The 23,510-nt window shown below is 45.4% G+C and overlaps 1 protein-coding gene across 2 annotated transcripts in view; it reads right to left on the minus strand.

Annotated features, from left to right (window-relative positions):
* Positions 1-23,510, minus strand: part of MDGA2 (MAM domain containing glycosylphosphatidylinositol anchor 2) — a 303,952-nt gene that overhangs the window by 12,409 nt on the left and 268,033 nt on the right. For both annotated transcript variants that reach the window (XM_071745088.1, XM_071745089.1), the window contains exons 11-14: positions 15,440-15,617; positions 7,764-7,784; positions 2,094-2,249; positions 174-332 (exon numbers count right to left, since the gene is read on the minus strand). In XM_071745088.1, coding sequence (XP_071601189.1) covers positions 174-332; positions 2,094-2,249; positions 7,764-7,784; positions 15,440-15,617 — 514 coding nt within the window. The remainder of the gene's footprint in view (positions 1-173; positions 333-2,093; positions 2,250-7,763; positions 7,785-15,439; positions 15,618-23,510) is intronic.

Raw genomic sequence — 23,510 nt, forward strand, 5'->3', positions numbered from 1 at the left:
TGCTCCCATGAGAGCAGAGCCCAGCACCCCCCTCCCTACACCCTCCTCTCAGGGAGCTGCAGAGGGCAATGAGGTCTCCTCTCATCCTCCTCTCCCCCAGACTGAACATTCCCACTCCCCACCCCCTCTCCCCACAGCTTGGTTAAAAGCCCAGGTCATTGGCTTCCTCTCACCTATGTGCTGTCCATACATGTGATAGTAGAAGCTGAAGCAATAGGCTGTGTTGGTGGCTCCATAGGGGTTTTTTGGAGCGACGCTGAACACAGGACTGACCAGTCTGGCTTTCTCTCCTTCCAGCCTGGGCCGGGAGGTCTCGATGTACATGTAGAAACCTAGGGAGAGACCACCAGGAAACAGTTAACTTGCAAGTCTTCAAAACCCAACACACGTACCTGCAGGGAGAGACCAGGGCTACAGATCACCTCGATTCTTTTTCCACACCCATCCGACATCACCATGGACTTCATATCATATCATATCATATCATATCATATCATATCATATCATATCATATCAATCAAATCAGACTGGTTTGGGTGGGAAGGGACCTTAAAGCTCCTCCCTTCCCACCCCCTGCCGTGGTCAGGGACAAAATAGAATTTGTGTTTGTCTTATTTCTCACTTTCTGTAAGGGAAGGTGAGGCTAAAGAGTTCATGCACCTGTTGGAAGAGTTTGTCCAAGGCTCATGAAGTGAGGCAGAGGCACAGGAGAGCATCAGTGATGTTTCACAAGGGAACTGGATGAGTGGCACCAAAGGGAGAGCTGGTAACAGCCAGAGGAAGAACCAGGGGGACATATGGGTGGAAAAGCTTGGTTGTTGTCAGGTGTTCACCTGAACTTCTGAAGAAGTTTCTAAGAATGTAAGTCCTGGATCTGCATTTTCAAGAGTTCCTTCACCTCCCACCAGCCCAGGTTGCTCCAAGCCCCATCCAACCTGGGCTGAGACACTGCCAGGGATGGGGCAGCCACAGCTTCTCTGGGAAACCTGGCACAGGGGCTCAGCACCCTCAGATTAAAGAATTTCTTCCTAATGTCCAACCTAAATCTCTCCTCTTCAAGTCTGAACCCATTTCCCCTCCTCCTCTCACTACACACCTGTGTAAAAAGCCTTGCATTAATCCCATGTGTTTTTCACAGTTGTTTCAGACATGTTCTCTACCCAGAGTTTGAGCAGGGCTAGGAGGTCTGTACTCAAAACCAGCTCAAAATTGATGTAACATTGGATATGCAGAAGAAAAGGAAAAAAATCTTTCTGAGGGGGTTCAGGCTTCAATCTCAAGGTTGCAATTTGTTCCCTATAGACAGTGAGCAAGGAGGACTTTTCACATAAAGGGAAAATATCTGCATGGAAATCTCTCAAGGAAGATTTGCAAGCCCATATCAATCACAGGGTCAAAAGCCCACTTTCACAATATTAATTTATTCTGATCAACATATTTATCTTATTAATTATTTCTTAATGATTTAAATGAGCTTATTCCCATCCCAGACTGTGTCAACAACAGAGAAAACTTAATCCAACCAAGCAAATCCAATGCAGTATGGTTTTCCCCTCCCCCTTTGGTACTGGAAGCAGGGAGCATACAATAAAATACCCTGAGTTACTGCAGTACTTGAGAAATTCAGCACAAGAAGCCTGACTTTTCAAATTCAAATACCCACTGCAGGCAAGGTGGCACATTTCTGTTCACTGGGGCAGCAGACTGAAAATTACACATTTTAGCAACACCCAGAGTGAAAACTGGGCAAAAAAAAATAATAATAATAAAAAATATGAAACCTTTTTGTGACGGTTTTTTAAACGAAGAACATTTCAAGATGTGCTGGAGTATTTCCCCACTGTAAGGTGAAAGCAACCACTATGAAAATGGGAGAGCAGAAACAGCACAAGGTGTTCCCTGGCACTTGCAGGGGCTGTGCCTGGGGACCAGCCATGCACATTTTGTTTAGGAGCCCTTGCAATATGCTGCTTCTGGGGCTGATGAGGGAAAATGACATAGCTGGCTGTCCTGGAGATGTCCCTCACCCCCTGGAGCAGCAGAGATCCCTGTGCCAGGAGAGCATCCCTGTGCCAGGAGAGCATCCCTCTTACCTTCCTTGGAGCCCGTCCGGTCGGCGTTGGGCCCCGTGTTGGGGGTGTATTTTGTGTCCCTGGTGGCAGTGCTTTGTTTTGTCCAGTCAAAATTGTCCGTGTCATCTTGAGTGAAAAGGCAAATGTTACCATCCTCAAACCCACAGTGGAACTCTCCTGCCAAGGCAGCAAAGGAGCAGAAATTTAGTGGTTGAAGCTACCCCTCCTCTGGGTTCTTTGCCAAGGAGCTTGGCGACGGGCAGCAAGCACACCCTGGGATGATGCTGAGGGACAGCACTGCAAACCAGAGGTATCTGAATTAATCCTACACTGTTCTTGTAGTGCTCCAACTCACCTTCCCAGGTATATACAACTGCCCTTAGAGCCCCTGTCTCTTCTTACCCTGCCAGCATGCCTAAAAAGCTGAGAAGAACAGACACCTGTCCATAAACATGAACTATGGGGAAAAAAAAAAAAAAAGAAAAAAAAAAAAAAAAAAAAAAGAAGTGAGAAGTGGATTATTTTGGTTTTGGGGTAAGAATATCAGGGGAAAGAGGACAGCAATTTTCCAAAACCTCAGCTCCAAGTGACACCTGAACTATTCTTGGCTTTCATTAGGGATGGGAGAGCAAGTAACAGCTGAGAGCAGAGGAGCTTTAGACATGAAAAAATCTCTAAAAGTCAGGAGAATGAAGCACATGAAGGGATTGCTGAGGAAGAGCATTGAGCCCCAGTCACTGGGCTACAATAACCAATCAGACAAACACCTGGGCTTAGGTCTCCCCAAACCTGTATGGGCACAACAGGTGACAGCATCACTAAGATTTCTGCCATCTACTTGAGGTCAAGTGCTTAAAGCTTAGGTCTGAAGAATAAAAATGCCAAGAAGCCCATAGAGGATTACTGGGATTCTCCCCTTTATGAAAGAATGGTCCAAGAGACACACCAGTCCAGTGATCCTTCCTGCTGGGTTATAATGGGATGAGGAAGCCCTACTGTCAGACACTTAGGAGTCCAAATAAAGCAGAACCTCAAGGCTCAGTTTCCATCTCAGAACAGAAGAAGTCCCCACATTGTAAAAAGTGCCAAAGTTTAATTTTATGCACATGAACAGTTCCTGCTGAGTTTACTCTTCCAAGTCAATTGATTTATCTGAGAAAACGAGCAAATCTCTCTTCTCCAGGGAAAATGTAGCTGTCTGCAGACTGTGGCAGCTACAGCCTTCTTTCTAGGGGTGCAATTTATATTCATTGTTATGAGGAACTCTAACACCAGGCGTCGTGGGATTATTCATCTGTGTTAAATTGAGAAGGCATATAAATGTTTGCAGGTTTGGGGTTTGGGTGAACTATAAATCCACTTAAGCCACTGGAGCTTCACTGTAAATCAGTGAAGACAGAGGGACCTGGAGCTTAGCTTGGATATGTACCACTAAGCAAGGATGCTGCTCTGCAGCTTATTTAAAATCAGGTAATGCTGCAGGCTGAAAAAGCAGGCTTGAAAAATTCATCCCAAAGCACAGGGTGTAGCAGGAGTGACTTCTGAGCCTTTCTCTTCTGTTTCTGCCCATCCACTGAGGAACACAACCTGCACCCCTTCCAGAACAAGCCTGGTCAAGCAGGTTCTCAGGAAACTGCAATGCACTGAAAGCTCCCTGGCAAACAGCACCTTGAGCAGATGGACTTGAGGGCTCAGTAAATCCATCCAGGAGATCCCTCAAAAGAATTAATTTCCTGAAACACAGTCCCTGAGCTGGGAAAATTCCTGATCACCTCCAGCAGGATGAGGAGCTGATTTCAGGACCTTGCACCTTGGCTTGGGTCTGGCAGCAAGGTCTCTGCATCCTCAATGTTGGCCTATAAGGAAGTGGCAATAGAGAAACCCCACTGACTGGGACAGCCCCATCCTGAGCCCTGCAGGGGAGGGACACAAGTAGAAGCCTGGTTGTGGTTCTGTCTGAGATGAGCAGACCAAAGAATGAGGCACAAGGAACACACATGGGCAGATGACACCCAAAACTCTTGGAGAGAGAACAGATGTGGGGTGACATCTCCAGCTTTATCCCAACGATGAGGAAGAGAACACAAAGACCCTGGCAAAGCTCTGGGAAGACAAAAGGACTCATGAGAAGCCCCCTGAACAACACGACACCTGCACCTCTCATCTCCAAGAACACTTTTTACACACCTTGGGCTCCAAACTCACTTGGGTATCACTGTTGTGCATTTGGTTTCCACCTCTACTGATGCCAACCCTCCCGACAGTAAAAAGGGTGCTGCTTCCCCACAGCATAATGGCAAGAAAGGGCAAAAGAATTAACTAAAAGACAAAAATTCTGACTGCCAGACCCAGTCCTGAAGCAAAGTGAATTAACACAAAGCATTTTCAAGCATTCAGCAGTTTCTAACATTGCCCCTCCAGTTCCCCCATTTGCATATTGCACCATGCCCTCAGAGCTTCATTAAGAAACTCCACATCAGCAGAACAGTTAAAATGCACATAAAATATTCAGGACAGATGAAAAAAAGGTGAGTAAAAGCTGGCCATGTATTTAAGAGGAAAACACTGGCTTTCTGTGGAACTCAGCCATTTGGAATACACTGGGAAAAGGTTAGAGCTAAATATTCTTGGCACTAAACACTTCTAAAAAAAGACAAAAGGAATGAAAATGGGAAATCTTTCCTCAGGATTACCCCAAAACTTCTCTTTTGCAGGGAGGAGAAGCATTTAAATAGATTTGGGGAGTCCAGTCCTGTTCATTAATGGGGCACAAAAAGCCCTTTCCCAAGCACCCATGGGTGCTCCAGCTCATGCCACCACTCAGCCCACCACGGGGTGATCAAAATTAGAGATAGTGGTCAATTTTTGTCAAAGCACACACCAGTTCTGGAAGCAGATTCAGGTTATTAATAATTCAGATTATTAATAATTTCATTGCCAATTAAAACAAAATCTGAAACTGTTCTCAAGGTAAAACACACTTCATTGTAGTGGGGTTTTTTATCATCTATTTCAAGAAAATTAATGTTGAATATGACTAACATCCAATCTCCTCCATTATTCAGGTGTAACTTCTAATTGCACTAATTGCTAGGAAATCCTTATAGCTTACCTTAAGTGGCTTATACATTACACAAGAAAATGTATATCTAAGGCTATATCTCAGTTTTTAAGCCATTTGCAACTACTTCCTTATGTGTGGCAGCAATTCCAGAAAAAGGAAGGACTTATGCAATGGGATTATTCCAGAACTGAAGCAGGAAGACCACGACTTCAGTTTTGAACACAAATATCTTCTTCTAGTTGAACACAGCTCTTATTCTTTCACAATAGTGTAAATAAAATCCAAATTCAGCCCAGAAGGAGTGGGGGGGGAGGAAAGAAAAAGAACTTTAGAGGAAAGCATGGATAATGGTGAGATTGGGTTCATCATGGGAGACACAATCTCTCTTCTTAGAGGTTTGAACCCCTTTGCAAGCCACGATTTTCCCTCTGTCAATGGATATCACTCAAGAAATCTTTGTGGGTGAGAAGGAAAAGAAGGAAATGATGAGAAGAAAAAGAAGGATTTAAAAAGAGCCTGGATGTGGCACTCAGTGCCATGGGCTGGGAACTGCAGTGGGAGTGGATCAAGGGTTGGACTTGATGAGCTCTGAGGTCCCTTCCAACCCAGCCCATTCTAGGATTCTACGAAACCAAAATTTCCCCATCTCTTTGGTCCCCTGCTGGAAATTGCTCCCTGGGCTGAGCAAACTTTCCCATCCCCAGCAGTGCAGAGAGAGGCAGAGTGGGAAAGCAGAGGGAAGAGATGTGGAGAGGACTCTGGGTTTGTCCTCCCTGCCTGGAGCTGCCATTCCCAGCACATCCCTGTGGCCATCCCAATGCCACCCACACCCTGCCTCCTGCCTCCTGGAGCTATAGAGAGGTTTTTAAAAATCAGACAGCTTCAGGTCTTGGAATCAGAGAGGACTACAGCGTGAGGCACTTGGGATGGCAGTGCAGGGTTTTTTCTCCACATCAGAGAGTACATATTTAATATATTAATTAGCAAAGGTCTCATCTACTGCTCATTTAAGTCAATGGGAGTGGTTCCTTTGGCTCCCGTGAGCTTTGAACTAAGCCCTGCTTCATTATGGATGCATTAATAATGCATCACTATCTTCTGCACAAGATCTTCTGCAAATAAGTTTAAAATTTACAGAGGGGTTCAGCTGCCATGTGAGAGATGGGGAGAGGAGCTGATGGTTCAGCCTGGGGCTGATTGCAGCAGCAAGAACCACAGCCAAAATCCAGCAAGAACCACAGCCAAAATCCAGCAAGAACCACAGCCAAAATCCAGCAAGAACCACAGCCCAAAATCCCATTCCCTACCCAGAAATAATTTTCAGACCTGTTATTCAAAAGAACAGTAATGGCAGAATATGTAGAGGCAGCAAAAGGTGCATTGGCTGTGGTGTGGAGGAAAATACTGAGGTTGATAAATGTGGGGAATAGGGTGGGTTTATTGGGAGATGCAAAAGCTCCTGCTGGTCTCCTGCCTTGTGGGGTTTTGGTGCCTTTTTGGTCCTTCCTGCCCTGCAACCTGCCCGAGCTCTGGCACATAAACCAGAGTCAGAGTTTGCAATTTGTCTGGAACATTTTCCCACCCCAGTAACTCTTCTGGTGTCCCCATTTCTCTGCAGAAATGAGGTTTGTGGTTCCTGTCTGCACAGCAGGAAAACACAGCCTTCTTTGGGCTTGAAAGCTGCAGATGAGCTGCTGACTGCCTTTGGAAGTAGCAAAATAACTCCTGAACATACAGTTCCTATGGCAGGAGAAATGGGATTCAGGGAATGACACAAACTGACTCTTCCTTCAGAATTCCTACTGTGCCTGTCGAGGTGCAGACACAGTTCCTACCCTGCACTTGAACTTCCAGGTGTTCAGGAGGTGGCTGATAGACCAGTGGTTCAGGAGACAGAGCACAAGGAATGCCTTTCACCATTTGAAAAAGTCTCTACTTATGATTTTTTTTTTTTTTTTTTGGCCAAAACTGCTCTTTGAGGTGAACATCTATCTCCACATAGTCTCAGTCTCTTTGGAAACTCCCCCACATCAGGTGCTAGAACCCTCCACCCATCCTCCTAAACCTCAGCCACAATGTTAATAAAATGAGCTTCATCCCTCTTGAAAGCTTTTTGTCCTTCAGAGATCAGTCCCCTCTGTGGAGGACCCTCTGGTCTTCCCCACTATTTAAAGGCTCCATCTGTTCTGCATTTCATAGGCTGCCAGCTTCACACCACAACTTATCAGCACTTATCTTGCAGAACAGGCTGGCCCCAGTCAAACTAAAAGCTTGGTTTGCTCCTATGCAGCTACAGCTACAGCCACAACCAAACCTTAGCCTCATCCATACCTGCTGAGCTCCACTGCCCACAGCTGTGAGTTTTAGAACATTCCTGTCTCCTGTAGCTGAACTGTTTGGACAAAGAAAGAGGAGCTGGAGCTCTAAGGTTTCCTTCTCCCACCTACTCCTGGTTTAGCACCTTGGCAATGACCCCTTCGTCCCAGCTCACCCACTAAGGAGGCCCCTGCAGTCCTCAGGCTGGGACTGGAAGGGATGAATTTGTCATTTACTTTTTAGCCATGAGAGACAATGCAAGGACAGCTTTTCATACACATAAAAAGCTAGAAAGGTAAAGAAATACTTACGTAGATGTGGATTTACTGGAGCTGGAAGACAGAGCAAAAAGAGAATTAGCACAAAGAAGAGCTTCTCAGTCATCAACATTCAAATTCTCCCCTAGCTCCCACTGTTCCCCCCCCCCTCAAGGCCTTGATCATGGCTCCTGCACTGAGACAGCCAGAAAAAGTTCCTTTTTAAGCAAGTTTTATGGCAAAGCAGGCCCAAACCAGAGGCAGTGGCTTCAGGGAGAAACAACAGATTGTCCCATCCATCACCAGGACCTACAGATGGGTACCACATGCTGCAACTGAGCATCAAACCTGGGTTCTTGGGGCAGATACTGTGGAGATGGGGACAAAACCCCAGAGCAGTGCCTTGGCATGGGATCCCATGGAGAACTACAAAGGGGCTGAGCTCCTCAGGAGCAGAGGTTCTGCTGCAGAACTTGCTCATCACTTAAAGTCTCATTTCAGCATTGCTCAAGAACACTTCACATAATGAATCCCCCTCTGCTCAGTGAGCAGCCCTGCTCTGCCATTTCAGATGCCTGTGTACACACGAGGCTTAACAAACAGGCAGCACTTGCATTCTTCTGAGAAATGCCAACTTTCCTTCTAAGGAAATTTTCCCTACTTAAAAGCAGGAGAAAATGTAAGCACAGCAAGTTTGTGAGAAGAGGTTTGATCTCATTAGACCAGGAGGCACGATCGAGAAGAACCCATGAGAGTCTTCTGGCACAAAAACCCTCTTCTAGGCAGGATATACTTCAAAGAAATTAAACCCAAGAACCCAGGGAGGTGAAGTCTGCTGTCCTGGACAGCTGTGATGGTGCCAGCACAGCCTGTGCCTGCTGGGGAGGTCCCTCCCTGCCTGGGACAGGGAGCCACCAGCACGGCTGCTCCTTGGTGCTGCTCTCCAAGCCAGAGGAGCAGCAGTGCAGAACCCCCTTCCTCCTGCACCCCATCTCTTCACATCCCCCACTCCAGGGCAGAGGCAACCTACAACGACCCCTCACCTTGGGAGACATCAAAAATTATTTTGCCAACATTGCAGAGAAGCCTTGAGCCACCTCATCAGCTCCCACCCCAACCCTCTCCTGCTGCTCCTTGCAAGTTCACTCTGCATCTGCAGAAGGTGGTGAATGGGGGTGGCAGGGGCTGCCCACCCACTGATCCCAGGCTGACCCAGCCAGCCCATGGCATCAGGAGGGAGATCTTCTTCTCCTTCTTATGCAGACAGGTCCAAGGCCACACAAGTCATGCTCTACTCAGCCTTCCAGTACTCTGAAGGGGCTCCAGAAAAACTGGAGAGGACTTTTTACAAAGCCTCATCAGCATGGAGTGATGGGATGAGGGGGAAGAGTTTCAAACTGAAAGAAGGTAGATCTTGACCAGGTATGAGGAAGAAATTCTTGAATTTGAGGGTGCTGAGCCCCTGTGCCAGGTTTCCCAGAGAAGCTGTGGCTGCCCCATCCCTGGCAGTGTCTCAGCCCAGGTTGGATGGGGCTTGGAGCAACCTGGGCTGGTGGGAGGTGTCCCTGACCATGGCAGGGGGTGGCAATGGAGGAGCTTTAAGGTCCCTCCCAACCCAACCCATTCTATGATTCTATGAACTCTGCTGCAAAATGTTATTTGGGGCTGTTCTTTCTATGGGTCTGGGCCAATGCCCTGCCTGACACAGAGGCTCTGCTGGATTGTGGGAATCTTTAGGGAAACTGATAAAGTGGGCACTCTCATTTCTCAGACCCTTGGCAAAACTACAAAAAATCTCCACATTTGTAATTCTTTAATATTGGGGTTCATTGCCTTGTAACTTTAACAGGCTGAAACAGGATGACAGCCAAACCTCAGCAGTGCCTGTGGGTATTTTGAACTACGGGAACAGCAACCCAGGCTCAGGTCCAGGGTAACCTGCCCAGTACTGGGATTTCAATGAGGAAGGAGCAGTTCTGTGCTCCCTGTTGGCAGGGGGTGATCTGGAGGATGGGGATGGATGGCTCAGGGAACAGCCCTTCTGCTGCAAGCCCTTAGGTGTGTGAGAAGCAGCAAGATGCTAAGCTGGGAGTTGGAACTGTGTGTTACTAGCAGAAAAGGTGAAATAACCTTTTCTCTCCAAATCCCATGTGCATCTGGTAATGCCAGACAGCAGCACAAGGGTTGTTCCCTCTTCTTCCCTGGTTGTTCCCTGGTTTCTTGCTGCCCTTCCCACGCTGTGTTGTCAAAGGTTGGAATGGATGCTCTGGAAGGTCTCCTCCAGCCACAGACACTCTGTGATTCTCTTTACAAACGTGGGTTTGTGACCCCAGCCAAGGACTCTTGGAGAGGTTCTAGATCCAATCTGAAGTTCTCAAACCAGCTCTAACTCAGCAGCTCTGCTGTTTGATCTTGCCTTCTCAGAAAGAAATGAGCAGTGATTTTTGCCCTGGTGCAATCCTCTGAAGAGCCTTGGGCATTACTACAGATTAGATAAACCCACAGCATTTTGCCTGAAGAAATTACTTTGCATTCTCCAAGAAACATTCATTTTGTGAAATCCTGGAGTGATTGAACCTGGAATTAGCTGAAATTGCTGGGATCTACCTTTCCTGGTGCTTGAGGTGGAACTGAACATATGGCTTTCATGGAACCTGCCATCAGCACATCACCTTGAGTCACACTATTCCGATTATTCACAGCAGAACCAAAAAAAAAAAAAAAAAAAAAAAGCCTTTTTTTTCCAAGCCTTTTTTTTTGCCTGCTTGTCAAAAGCTGGAATGCAGATGAAAGCAGTTAGGCTGAACTTATTTAGCGTTAGAAACTAGGGGAAAACCCCAGCACACCCAACCAACAAGCCCCAGAAAGCTCACTTTTTAGCTACCCTAAGGCAAGGTGCAATGGCTCCAGCTCTGCCTGCAGCAAGGGGAGGTGCCTGGCAGCAAGTTCAATCAGCCTAAAGGGAAATTAATGGATGGCTGAGGGAGTAAATTCCCAAAGCTGACTTTGGGAATATCAGGAAAACTCTGTGTACCTCAGTGGGTGAGCACTGCTCTGCTCAGCTGCCCCTGGCTCCTGATGCCAGGAAGGTTTTGCTGGTGGAGGAGACCAAGAGGAGAGCAAAGTGTCTTGGTCAGAGCCAGGATGGATGATTTTTTCCTGTGATCTGTGTCTGTGCAGGTCACTGCAGAAAAGGGTGGGCTGAATGGTTTTGCTACACACTGACTGTGTTAGGTGTAACTACATTTATATAAAGACAGAACTTCCCACACATCCTTCCCAACACAGACACTTGCTCAGCCTAGGAGTGAGGAGGCCTTCAGAGACTGCAATATTACATCCCTCCTTTAAAAAAACAGCTTTAAAAACCCCATCAAAACATAAAGGCAGAAGTAAGCAGAAGCAATGCTGGGTGTGCAGCTGCTATGTTTGGAAATTGCTTACTTGTGGTCAGTACAGCCAGCACCTAAAGCTTAAAAATCTTGATTAAAAATCAAGATCAAGAGTCTCTTGGTTTGCACAGGGCAATTATTCTGCACTGGAAATATTATTACACTACAAGGACCAGGCTTCCTCCCTCTCATCAGAGCTATTAATCCTAACTTCATGTTTACAACACTGGATAATACTGGAAACGGGCAAATGTATAAAGCCTATTATTATAGATTTATTATACAAATACTATTTGGGGGGCTCCCAATAATAATCATAACAACAACAATGATAAAAATAGTACTAATACTAGTAAAAAAATATGACCACAATTATCTACCTATATATATGCCTTATATACCTATAGAATCTGGGGAGTCAAAACCTCCTCTGCAAACACAGAAGCTGGACTACAAAGCCAGTGGCCACCAGCATCTATCCACTGCTGATTTAACCTACCTGGAGTATCAATGTTAAGTCATTGGCTTTTTTCATAGGAAGGAGCTCAACTTGCTTCTTTAGTCACTGCTTAACTTCTAAAATATGTCCCCATAAAACATAAAATTAAACCAGTGGAGCTGTAGTTAGAGTGGTTGGAGGACTTTTCAGGCAGTTTCTATCAGACACAGATTTATGTCAAGCAATGGGGATAAAATTTAAACCATTACCCTGAGACATCTCTGCTGTTACTCTGACACATCTCTGTTTTGTATTAGCCCACAAAACACTCATTAGTGCTATTAAACCACCCTGTGTGTAGTTACTCAGCAGACTGTGTACACATGGATCCATCCCAGACTTTGGGGAGCGCTCTGGGCTGCAATTACCAGTGTCACTCCAACTCTGAGGGTTGCTCTTTTTTTTTTTTTTTTTCTCCCATTCTTTTGGCATGCAGAGGAGAGAATAACTCAGTGCAGGGGAGGGATCTGCCTGTGAAATGCTCCCACCTTGGGTAGGTTTTTGATTCCTGGGACTGGCTGCTGCAGAATTTGTATTTCGCATTGCCAGGTCCCACTGTACAGAGCTCATCATGAGGGTTTCCTGCTTTAACACCCTCCTTAATTTGGACATTCAGATGGCTACCAGTGGGCTAGCACTTCAGAAGCTGTTCTGTTTATACATTAGCATGGTGATCTCCAGCTGGGGGGTTTCATTGAAAGGGGGATGTATGACATATAAGGAGAACAACCCAAACAGGGAGGATTAATGTGCTTAAGCTCTGGCCATCTAAAAGTTAAGACACCTCACTTAAAAGTGCCATTGGACTTAAGTCACTGGAGAGATATGGGCATGTCCAGAGGGTGATTTATCCCCTGGAACAAAGCTGGAGAAACCTTCTTCTCCCTAGACTGATCCTGACACACTTGATAACTTTCCTAGAGCATCAGTTCTGGGCAGCACCCAGCCAGGATGGGCCTGCTACCAAAGACAAAGTTGAGCTCCCAAAGCAAAACCAAGGTAGTTCCCGGCCTGATTATCCTCTGTGTGCATAAAAATGAAACTCAGCTGTAAAACCCAATGCATTTCTTAAAAGCAAAACCACTGCCACCATTTTTAGCCACTCTGCCATGCGTCTGCTCTGCTCTTCCCATTCTTAAAAAGGATGGAGTCCTACAACCCTGCTTCAGGTTTCAAGAGTAAGGGGAGAAATGTTTGCAGTGGGAATCCTCAGCAGCAACACAACCACAGCTGGGCACTTCAAACCTCAGGAAAAAGCTTTTTTACTCCAAGGGTGACAGAGCATCAGACAGGTTGCTCCATCTTTGGAGAGATTCAAGACCTGAATGGACATGGTCCTGGATCCTGGCCTTCCAAAAAGAGTATTCCTAGAATTGTGGGAGGAGAATCCCAGAGGGAATGCCAGCTTGGAAGGGCCCCCAAGGCCCATCTGCTCCAACCCTTCTCAGATTCTTGTTTCTCTGAGATGTCTCAGCACCCCCTGGAGCTGAGACTTCAACCTTTCCAGAGTGGGGGAATCCCCCCCTTCCCCTGGGAGACCATTCCAAGCTCTGACTGTCCTCATGGGGAAACATTTTCCTCTGGTGTCCAATGGGAATCTGCCCAGGAGCACCTTGTGCCCATTGCCCCTTGTCTTGTCCATGGGACTCCTTGTCCATAGGGAGTCTCCATCTTTGTAGCCACAAAAGAAAGAGGGAGAAAGAGAGAAGGGCTGGAAGGGCTGACACTGCTGGAGGCACTGAGCTTCTGGGCTAGGGACCAAATCTGAACACACTGAGGCACACACACACAAAGCTCCACTGAAAATAGGAAAAGTCAAATCTTTTCCTCCTTGTCTGAGGTCTCACAATTAAACAAACAAAAAAAAAGTAAAAGGAGAAAAAAAAAATTAAAAATCTCAGTTCTCTTTTCAAGAAGCATTTACATGATGTCTTTTATTTTCTGGGTAACGTTTCTAATGATTTCTCCCATCAATGCCATCCTGCTGCTGTGCATCCTGCTAGCCCATTAACTGCTCTTCTAAGATTCCAGCATTTCAGGCTATAAGCATTGGCTTTGCCTTACAATAATGTCTGTGATATCATCATTTTCCAGCTGAAGCTGTAACAGCCTTAAAATGAGCCTGCTAATAGTTTGCTGACACTTTAGCCATTGGATGAATGCTGAGATAAAAATGCAGATTCGAATCACACAAAGCCCCAGCGGTTCTGGGATCCCTCTTCAAAAGGAAAGTCATTTTTAGGTTTTTTTTTCCTTCCTGATTAGCATCTGGCTCATGATCTCTGAAGCTGTGAAATTGGTCGGCGCCCGAGCGGCGGCACCGAGCGCGGTTCCAAGCGGCTCTGGCTCCATCTGGGGCAGGAGGCAATGGCTCCCTCCCTCCTGGGAGCCTGGATTTCTGCATTGGCACCTCCCCAGCACCAAATGGGATGTTAGTCACATCTGTGCTAATGGCAGATTCTAGCAGGGGACCAAAAAAAAAAAAAAAAAAAAAAAAAAAAAAAAATTGCACTAGACAAAATACTCCTTTTATGCTGCACGGGTGCGTTCTTCCTGCCAGGCAGGGGCTGGGAATGTAAATCACATCCTGGTTCATTAAAACCTCCAGCTCAGCAGGGGTGGGAGCCATAGCCAAGACCTTAATCAACCTCCTGGGACTTGCCAGGGTACAACCACCATGAAAAAAGAGCAGCAGTGACTGAGTGACCTAAAGGGTGGAGGTTTTTTCCTCCTCATAGCAGCACTGATCAGTAATAAAGTCATGGGACAAATTTATATTGAATCATAGAATGGTTTGGGTTGGGAGGGACCTTAAAGCTCCTCCATTGCCACCCCCTGCCATGGTCAGGGACACCTCCCACCAGCCCAGGTTGCTCCAAGCCCCATCCAACCTGGGCTGAGACACTGCCAGGGATGGGGCAGCCACAGCTTCCCTGGGAAACCTGGCCCAGGGTTGAAAAACCATCTTCCTGATATCCAGCCTGAATCTCCTCTCTCAGTTCAAAACCATCATCCCTTCTCCTGTAGCTACAGGCCCTGCTAAGAAGTCTGTCCCCAGATGAGAAACCCTTATTTTCATGATTCCATGTTCAGAAATCAATCCTCAGCTCACATTTCCCTTTCTGAGTTACAAAACCTCTCCCCTCAGGTTCCCACTGCAAACCCCCCCAAGGCATCTCCAGGAGAGCTGCCCTCCCTCCAAGGTACCTCTTGCCCATTCACTGCCATTTAGACAGAAGACAAACAAAATAATGTTTCATTAAACAACTGATTCACTAAACAAGTTATTCACTTGAATCCAACAAGAAAAGTACACTATTTTTGCATCCTTCCATTCAGCCTCTTAGCATTACCAGCAATTAAAAAATACTGTTGTATAAATACTGTACTTTTCTTGTTGGATTACAGTGGACAACTCTTTGTCACAGCGTGACCTTTTACAGGGAAATGTAGAAATGTCCCTTCCCACTTGCACAGGACTAGAAACAGTCATTTAAAAAAGGAAAAAAAACACTGACGTTCAAATAGAAAGTTCTCAGAAAGTGCTCATCCTGGGGAGAAAAAATGTATTCTGAGGATATCACAACACTGCTTTGACACCTTCAGAATCCTTCTTGTTCTGTGCATTTCCCTTCAACACTCATTGCCCTCCCACCTGTCCAAAGCTGAGAACAAACTCTTGAAATCAGCTATTTCACCAAGCCAATCTTCTTTTTTGGGTTTTTTTTTTTTGTTTGTTTGGTTTTTTTTCCTTTTTGTCTGCAAAATTCCCTTTCATTTCACACGTTGGCTGCCCAGGGTCCCACAAGACATTTCCTTGTACACAAATTACTTCTTACCACTATACTTGATGACCCGAATCGTTGAGTCCCCCTCCCCAAACCTGGTGATGGGCGTGAGACGGACTTCATACGCCTCGGGCTTGATCAGCTCTGTCAGGTTGTAGGTAATTAATTCTCCCTTTTGGATGTTTCCATTCACTGTAATTTCCTGCTCCCACCAACGCTGTTGTCCAGCCTAAAAGCAAAAGAAGGATGCAAATGTCAGAGCTTTTGGGACAGAGGTTGACTTCACCTTAGGAATGCCCAGGAGCTCCCCTGGGTGCCTCCTCCTTCAACCTTCTCACCCTGGAAGGGTGAGAGACACAGCAGGACCCCAAACCCCCTGAGATAACCCACCAGGGAGCAGTGTTGTACCAAACAGATGAAAGCAAACCCATTTTATCACGATTTATCATGATTGCAAACCCATTTTATCACGAGGACACCCCTGCCTCCCAGCTGCCTTTTTGTCCTCCTCTGCCCACCTGGTCCTGCACCAAACCTTGGGGAGCCCAAAGGTGCTGGGAAGTTTGGTGCATGCAGAAAAAGCCCTGATTTCACCCAGTTCAGGAGCATTTCTGGGGCTCACCAGGCAGGGACTGCAGCAAAGAGACAGGGTTGGGATGGTGTCTAAGCCCCCAAGCAGCTTCTGCAGCCTTTTTTTCAAAAAATCTCACTGGATTATTCCATCTTGAGGAGCCTACATTTCTTTTCAAATCTGCTCCTGTGTCTCAAACCTACTTGTTCAAATGTTAAACAGCCTTTTTCTTCCTTAAACATTGAAAGGAAAAAAAAAAAAAAAACCAAAACAAGGGGAAAAAAAAGGAGTTTTAATTTCAGTTCATTTCATCACCTTACAGAGGCTGAATTTCCTATTCTATCCCTCCAAACCTGAGCAGGTAAATTCTCTCCTCATGCCTATTAGCCCCATTATCACCATGATTTTAGAATAATTTTGGCCAGATGTGTTTTCTGCCACCATGCACATCAGGTCAGGCTGGGCCAGCTCTGCCTCCCTGAGCTGGATGCTACCTCCTTGTTTCAGGCCCCAAGGTGTCACCTCTGTCACCTGGGGCAGGGCTGGAATCTAAAGAACATTCTGAAGAACTGAAACGCCACCTGCTTTCCAAGCTCTGACCACTTGGGCTGAGGAGTGAGGAAGAAATGGGCTACCCCCTAACAGTCCTGGTGCATAATTACCAGCAAACCTTGTAGGCTCCAAGATGGATGGAGTTCAGATGGCAAGAAAAGTCAATGTGAGCAAACAAGAGGCTGTTTCATTTAAAAAAGAAAAAAAGAAAAAGGAGCAGAGCATAGATTTTTGTGCTTTATAGACTGTACAGTGTTTTCAACATGAAAACCCATAGATTCCTTTGTTTATATGCCATACCAAGAAACGAAGAAGGAAAAAAAAAATTCTAATTAAGGAGGAGGCATCACAAGAAGGAATTGCCATGCTGGCTCTAAAATGAGTGTAACCAGTTTGGAAGTGAGAAGAAATCATCCCCAATTTGGGCAGCAGAGCGGCCTGGGACTGGCAGAGACTCTGCCTTGTGCCAGACACGAGCTGCAGAAAACAAAGGAAAAAAATTGTTAAATATTTACCAGGGGTCCCAAGACAACTGTAGGGATGCAGTGATGCCCAGAGATGTTCCACTGAGCTGCCCACATCTGTCTGGGTGCTGAAGCTCCTGCCTGGGACACCTCCACCAGGACAGCACTGAGGACAGAAAACCTTTTGTACCAAACCTTGGATCTACTGCTGCAAAGAAACCATCCCCTGGCTGCTGACACCCAGCACTAAATCTCCCAAATTTCACCCAAATCCATGAGGTCTGCAGCACCATTTATGGCCTCCATGCCTGAAATTCAGAGCAGAGGGATGGAGAGGTCAATACTGCCATAGACCAAGTATGGTACAGCAGGACAGCCTCCTGCCCACTGAATGCAACTCAGACTGTGAAGAGAAAATAAAAATAAGAGGAAGTCTTGGGGTGATGGAACAGCTTGAGAAATCATCTTTGCTTTGCTTGCCCCCAAGTCAGTGTTTTACTGTGCTTTGAGCCTTGCAGAGCTTGGGTTGGACCAATGCAGAGTCCCCCTGGGTTGTTATTTCAGGGTTTGCAGGCTGGGCCATGCTCCAGGCTCAGAGGCTCTTCAGGGCTGACAGGGGTTCAGTCATGGATGGGGCAAAAAAATCTCAGATTGGGTTAGAAACCTAAAAGGAAGTGACAATAAGGGAAAACCACTCAATGTGCAAGGCAGAGGGACCCCTTCCCACACAAACCCTGCCCGTGCATGGGGTCTCAGTCAGTGAAACCCAAACCTGGCACCAGAACCTCTCAGATGGACATCTAGATGGGTGCAGAGCAGGACAAGAGGTGAGAGGAGCTGAGGAGCCTGGGTACCTTTGTTGACAGCCTAGAATTGTGGAGTATCCCTCTTTTAGTGGCTTCCCATGTGCTCCAAAGAACTGTTAAAGATAATAAAGAGGCTGAAAATCTGTGCTTGTATATTGTGTCTTTAACATAAAATCATCCCAGTGGAGCTGATGAAAAACTTCAGTTTGAGAGAGCCTGTTAGGTGCCAGCTCTTGGTACCAAAGTACTGAGACCAACAAAACAGACACCAAAACCCAAAAGTACAGCTTGGTTAACAGCAATTCAGCCTTTTAGACAGCCCTGAATAAGATCCATGTCCCAGATCCCTGCTCACCCAGGAGCTGCAGGGAGTTTTTCTGACACCCCCCAGGTGGGGAAGCAAAGATCAGCACAAATCAGGGCAACTGCTCCTCCTGCCCTGCCCACCCTGCACATCCCTCCTGCTCTCATCTCAAAGAAACCTCCCAGAAAATCCTGCAACCTGGAAAGAAGTGACCAACACTGAGGCTGGAAAAGAACAGGAAGGTGCCAAGAGGAGGCTCTGCTGCTCATCCAACCCCAGGAAAAGCAGACGTGGAATCCTGACCTGCATTAAATGCTCACAGGATATTCACAGCATTGCAGGAACAAGGAGAAGGGGCACCAGGACCTTTCAGAGAGGTTGAATAATACATAAAGCACCACAAACCTGTCAGGGATCCCTCCCAGTTCTGGATAAGGCTTGCCTGGAGCAGAGAATTGTCCTGGAGAGCAAAGGGATGAGTGTGCTGCAGGGAAGGTATTAAAGTTGGTTATGGGAAGATTTGGAGGTGATTTTAAAGTGGTAACACAAGGACTCTGCCCATATGGACCTTCTGGTTGGGCCCATGAGCAGGGATGCTCAGCACACTGGGGTGGATGTGGGACACATGGATATGGTGCAGGTGGCTGGCCCAGAAAGTCCTTCCAGAAACAAAAAATGTGGCTGCCTGTCCATTTACTGAGTGATCTCACCAGGCAGAGAAAACAAGCTTGTATTTTAACATGCAAGTGGTTTGGGTTTGGGTAGGAAGGGACCTTTAAAGGTCACCCAGAGCAACACTCCTGCCATGAGCAGGAACATCTTTTTCAGGTTTCTAAATTCAACACAGCTATTTTAGCAAGTCCTTTGAGTGCAGCTGAACATGCAAAAATAGCCAAGGGAAATGAGAATTGTTTTCTCAGAGGGATGCTGGTTTGTTCACACACCCCTGCTCCCGTACTAAAAAAACCCATAAAAATTACAATAAAAAAAATTCTGAGAAACTTCATTCTACCCAGAATTTCTGACCACACCAAACTGTGACAGCAGCTGGAATCACCACTGTGGTTACAACAAGGTGCAGTTCCTGGCACAGTTTCCCAAAAAACCTTTATAATGAAGACTCTTTTATCTGACATATCTGGCTTAAAAATGAAAGTGATAAGCAGCAAATAATAGAATCAGAAGTAGGGAATAAATTTCTCTGCTGTAATTCAGCCCACAAGCAGAAACCTAAGGTCTCTATTTTTTTCTTTACTTTTCCTAAACAGCTGCCCCAAAAAGAGAAAGTGATGCTTCTCTACTGGAACAGAAACTTCTCTGCAGACCTCACAAGGGCTGCTGGTCCTTTTAATGAAAAATCATCTTACTTGCACTGTGGTTATTACTGCTTGTTCTTTGCAATGGATTGCAATTTTTGTTTTTTTTAGAAAAAAAAAACCCCAAACAACTATGAAGTTGAAAGGAAGATTAAAATAATTGGTTCTGCCCCAAAAGTGAGTGGCACACAACCAAGCAGAATTTCATGGTTGTGCCTGTCCCTTTCACAAAAAATTAAGAACTAGAGAAACATACAACTCTGGAGAAAATGAAATAATTGTCAACATTAAAAAAAATTAATTATTTTATTTGTAACAGCCCTCATTAGTGCTTTTTAAGCCACATGTTTTATGCCAACATGTTCTTTGCCAACTCCATTTGTGAGCACTGTATTAACAAAACTGTGCTGCCAGTGAGTGAGCTAATAAGGACTTTCTGGCAGTTTTTTGGAAGTTATCCAGAGGTACTTCTGATTCCTTACACTGCTCTGCTGCAAAAATATTCCCCATTAGAGCTGGGGTTTTGATAAGGGAATACCCAAACAGAGACTCTGGCAAATATTTTTGATAATTAATACTTCATATTTACACTTTCCAGCTGCCAACACTACTCATGAATTTCCAACCAATTCTGCTGCTGCTGCTTTGGAGCATCAGCCTTTTCCACAGCCACCCAAACACCCCCCCTACAGAAGCTCTATTATTTTAGTCATTGTGAAAGCAAACCAATTTGATTTTTCATTTCATTTCCATGCAGCCTCAGCCAGGACTGGATATTGCTATTTCTCCAGAAGAAGCAACACACATTTCTGCCTTGCAATCAACACCAGTTCTAATTCTTATTTTTACCACAGAAACCAGAAAAAAAAAAAAAGAAAAAAAAGAAAAAAAAAAACAAAGAAAAAGACCCCAAAGAAACAACTCACAACATCTCAACACTGCCACGAGGTTTGACACCAAATGTCCCCCTGCCTGATTTTTCAGCTCAGCTGTTGGAGAAATAAATAAAGGAAATGAGTCTGTGCTCAGTTTGTCCTCATCCAGTTCCCAACTTTCTCTTTCCAGTAGGAAAATGAAACTGGTCAGAACTGGCACCTGGGCTGACAAATCTGAAAACTGCTGAAAAGCAGCATAGAACCTGAGCTCCTGGACTTGCTGATGGGGTACAGAAAAAAAAAAAAAATACAGGTGGGATCTCACAGGGTCACACAACCAGCTGGAGGAACCAGGGTTTTCTGGCCCAGTATTTTTAAAGATTGCCATAATTCTGAGGCACATCACACCAAGACATCCAAACCCCAGGATTTAGATTCCTACCACCTTGAAACCCCTAGAATGAAAGTGGGGAGGCTCTGCAAAGCCAGGGCATGTGGAGGAGGAACCCAAAGCTCTTGGGCACTTGCTGCTTGGCACTAAAGCACCAAAACCACCCCACTTTGCTGCCCTTTTTCCTGCAGAGATCTGGGCATCTCCTCCATCTCCCTTGGATGGGGAGAAGCATCTCCTATTTCCCTGAACTCACCTGCACAGCCTCTCCCTGGCAGTCAGGCTTTGCCTTTTTATCTTAACAACTCAAGATTGATGCTTCAAAGAGTGAGTACACAAGCAAACACAACCACAACACATCTGCCTGCATGTCAGCTCGTGTGTCCTCAGCTTTCAGATCAGTGAGAATCAGGATTTGCTTGAAAAGGAAATTCTGAAGGAGAAAAAAAAAAAAATCTCATCATCAAAGCCTTCCAAAAATAAGGATGAAAAACATCTTGGGAAATGTATTTTGACCAAGCTGAAACAACAGTTTTCCACAGAATACTTGCAAAGCACCAAGGAAAAAAAATCACATCAGTTGCTGGAGCATTTATCAGCATGGTCCTGGGTCTAACCTGGGATGGATTTAGCAGAACAAACCCATGTTCAGTCCATCCAGAGCACAGAAAGCTTCCCAGGGACTCCTTTTTATTTTTGGCCACCTTTAAAAATTTAGAAATCTTTTTTTCCTCAAGCTCAATGTATTTCAGAGAAAGGGTTTTGCTGTTGAGAACCACTGTGTTCTCTAAAAGACTGGAACATAGAGATTTTTTTGAGAAGTGAATCCTATGGGATGATGAAATATTATTGCCTCTATGCAAAGTTATGTTTATAAAAAATAAACACATCCTTACTCCCTCCTGCTTGGCCTATTGATTCCAGCCACAGATTTCTTCATTGACTCAGAAGAAGTCAGACAAGGGTCCCTTTAATTAATGAGAAATCAATGAAATGTAAGTGAGTCTAGTGTATCTTCTAGGAAAAAAAAAACTGTGGTGGTCTTTAAAGTGGTGTTTTTACAATTTATAACAGCAACAATTTCTTTTCCTTAACTTAAAAAAATACAAAAAGTAGAACCAACAAAAAAAAGAAACCAAAACCCAACAAAACACCCCAATTTTCTTTAGCAGCCATATAAATAAACCAGCACTGTTCAGTTCCTGGGCAGATATTCCATTTATCTGCACAACACAGAGGGACAAATCCCACTCCATGTTTCTCCCATTTCTCTGTATGAACCCTGGGGCTTCTCTTCCACAGTTTTGCCCAGCAATAAAATCAGAGTTCTCTGGTTTTGAACAGAAACCTTACCAGGCAGGTGGCTCCTGTGTCACCTCCCTTTCCAAGGAGAGTTATGGCCCTGCAATGACTCAGGGGGACAAATCTCTGTAAATTCAGGCAAAACCCAGCCCAGCTCCAAAGCTGCTCCTGCCTTTGGGCTCTTCTGCCAAAGAACAAGGGAGAGGAGGAGAGGAAATGTCTCAGGTTGCATCAGGGAGGTTCAGATTGGAGATGAGGAGAAAGTTGTTGGCTGGAAGGGTCACCAAGCACTGTCCCAGGCTGCCCAGGTTGAATCCCAATCCCTGGAGGGATTTCAGAGCTGAGGGACAAGGATCAGCATGGGACTGGCTAAAGTTTGGACTGGATGATCTTAGATGTCTTTTCCAACCAAAATAGTCCCATGACCATGCAACACTGCCCTGGATGACATCTTTTTTTCATTATTTCCACAGGCAACCAGTAGCCCTGCCAGAACCTCCCATGTGAGGTGGTGACCTGATGTGCTGAGCTCTGTTCTGCCAACCTGGACACCAACTGCTGGGGGCAAGAGGGACCCAGAGGCCAAACCCAGCCCAGAGCAAGAAAGCCACGAAGTTTCCTTGCCAGGAACATACCCTGAGCCCAAGTGCCCTGGATGAGGTTGGACACGGTGATGGGGCTGGAGATGTTTGCTGGAGGAGAAAGTGCTGGGCAGGACCTGGAAGGTGCTGGAACCCAGGGCTCAGCCTCCCTTCAACACGAGGCACAAGGGAATAGCCTTCCCTTCTTTCTCTCTTTTTTGCCTGCAAAACCATGTATCTGAAGCTCATTGAGTGGTGGCTACCACCTTTTTCAACTAAGGAACTTCTAATCCCTAAGACCAATCACAGGCACATCATCGACTTCAGTCTTACAGGATTATGTTGCCAATTATTCAGGTTTTACTCCCACCATTCATTTTATTTTACTTGTTTTGTGTTCACCACATTGTGCCTCTTTATTTTTTTTTTTTTTGTGTCTCTTTGAAGAAACTGAATCTTCAGCAATTCCCAACTTCGAGTCCAATGATGCAGAGTGTTACAGGCACTGTTTTTATGGGCTACAAATTGATGGATGAGTAATTCAGCTGTCAGAAACATCTGTCCATGAGCTGAATTTATGGCCTGATATTTGAAGAAGAAAGAGATGGGAACAATTTAAGGAAAGCTGGCATCCGAAAGCTGGAAGTGAGATGACCCAACAGGTCAGTCCACTTTACATCTGGGTTACATCTCAAGTGCTAAAGGCAGGGTGGAAAATGATAACACAGGGAAAAAAAAAGAAAAAAAAAAAAAAAAAAAAAAAAAGAGCAGTCATTTTCATCAGAGCAAAATCAAAATACTGCACAACTTTCTGCTAAAAACTTGTTAACTTGGAGATAAGATACACTGCTTTCTGTTTTTCCATACAAATGAATGCTAAAGAAAACATCTTTTAAGGTATGAATTAGGACACCCCAGTCCATTTGATGAGTAAATTGTAATCAAGGATATTTTGTAGCT

The sequence above is a fragment of the Heliangelus exortis genome, chromosome 5 (assembly GCF_036169615.1).
Source record: "Heliangelus exortis chromosome 5, bHelExo1.hap1, whole genome shotgun sequence".
In the NCBI taxonomy this organism is placed as follows: Eukaryota; Metazoa; Chordata; class Aves; order Apodiformes; family Trochilidae; genus Heliangelus; species Heliangelus exortis.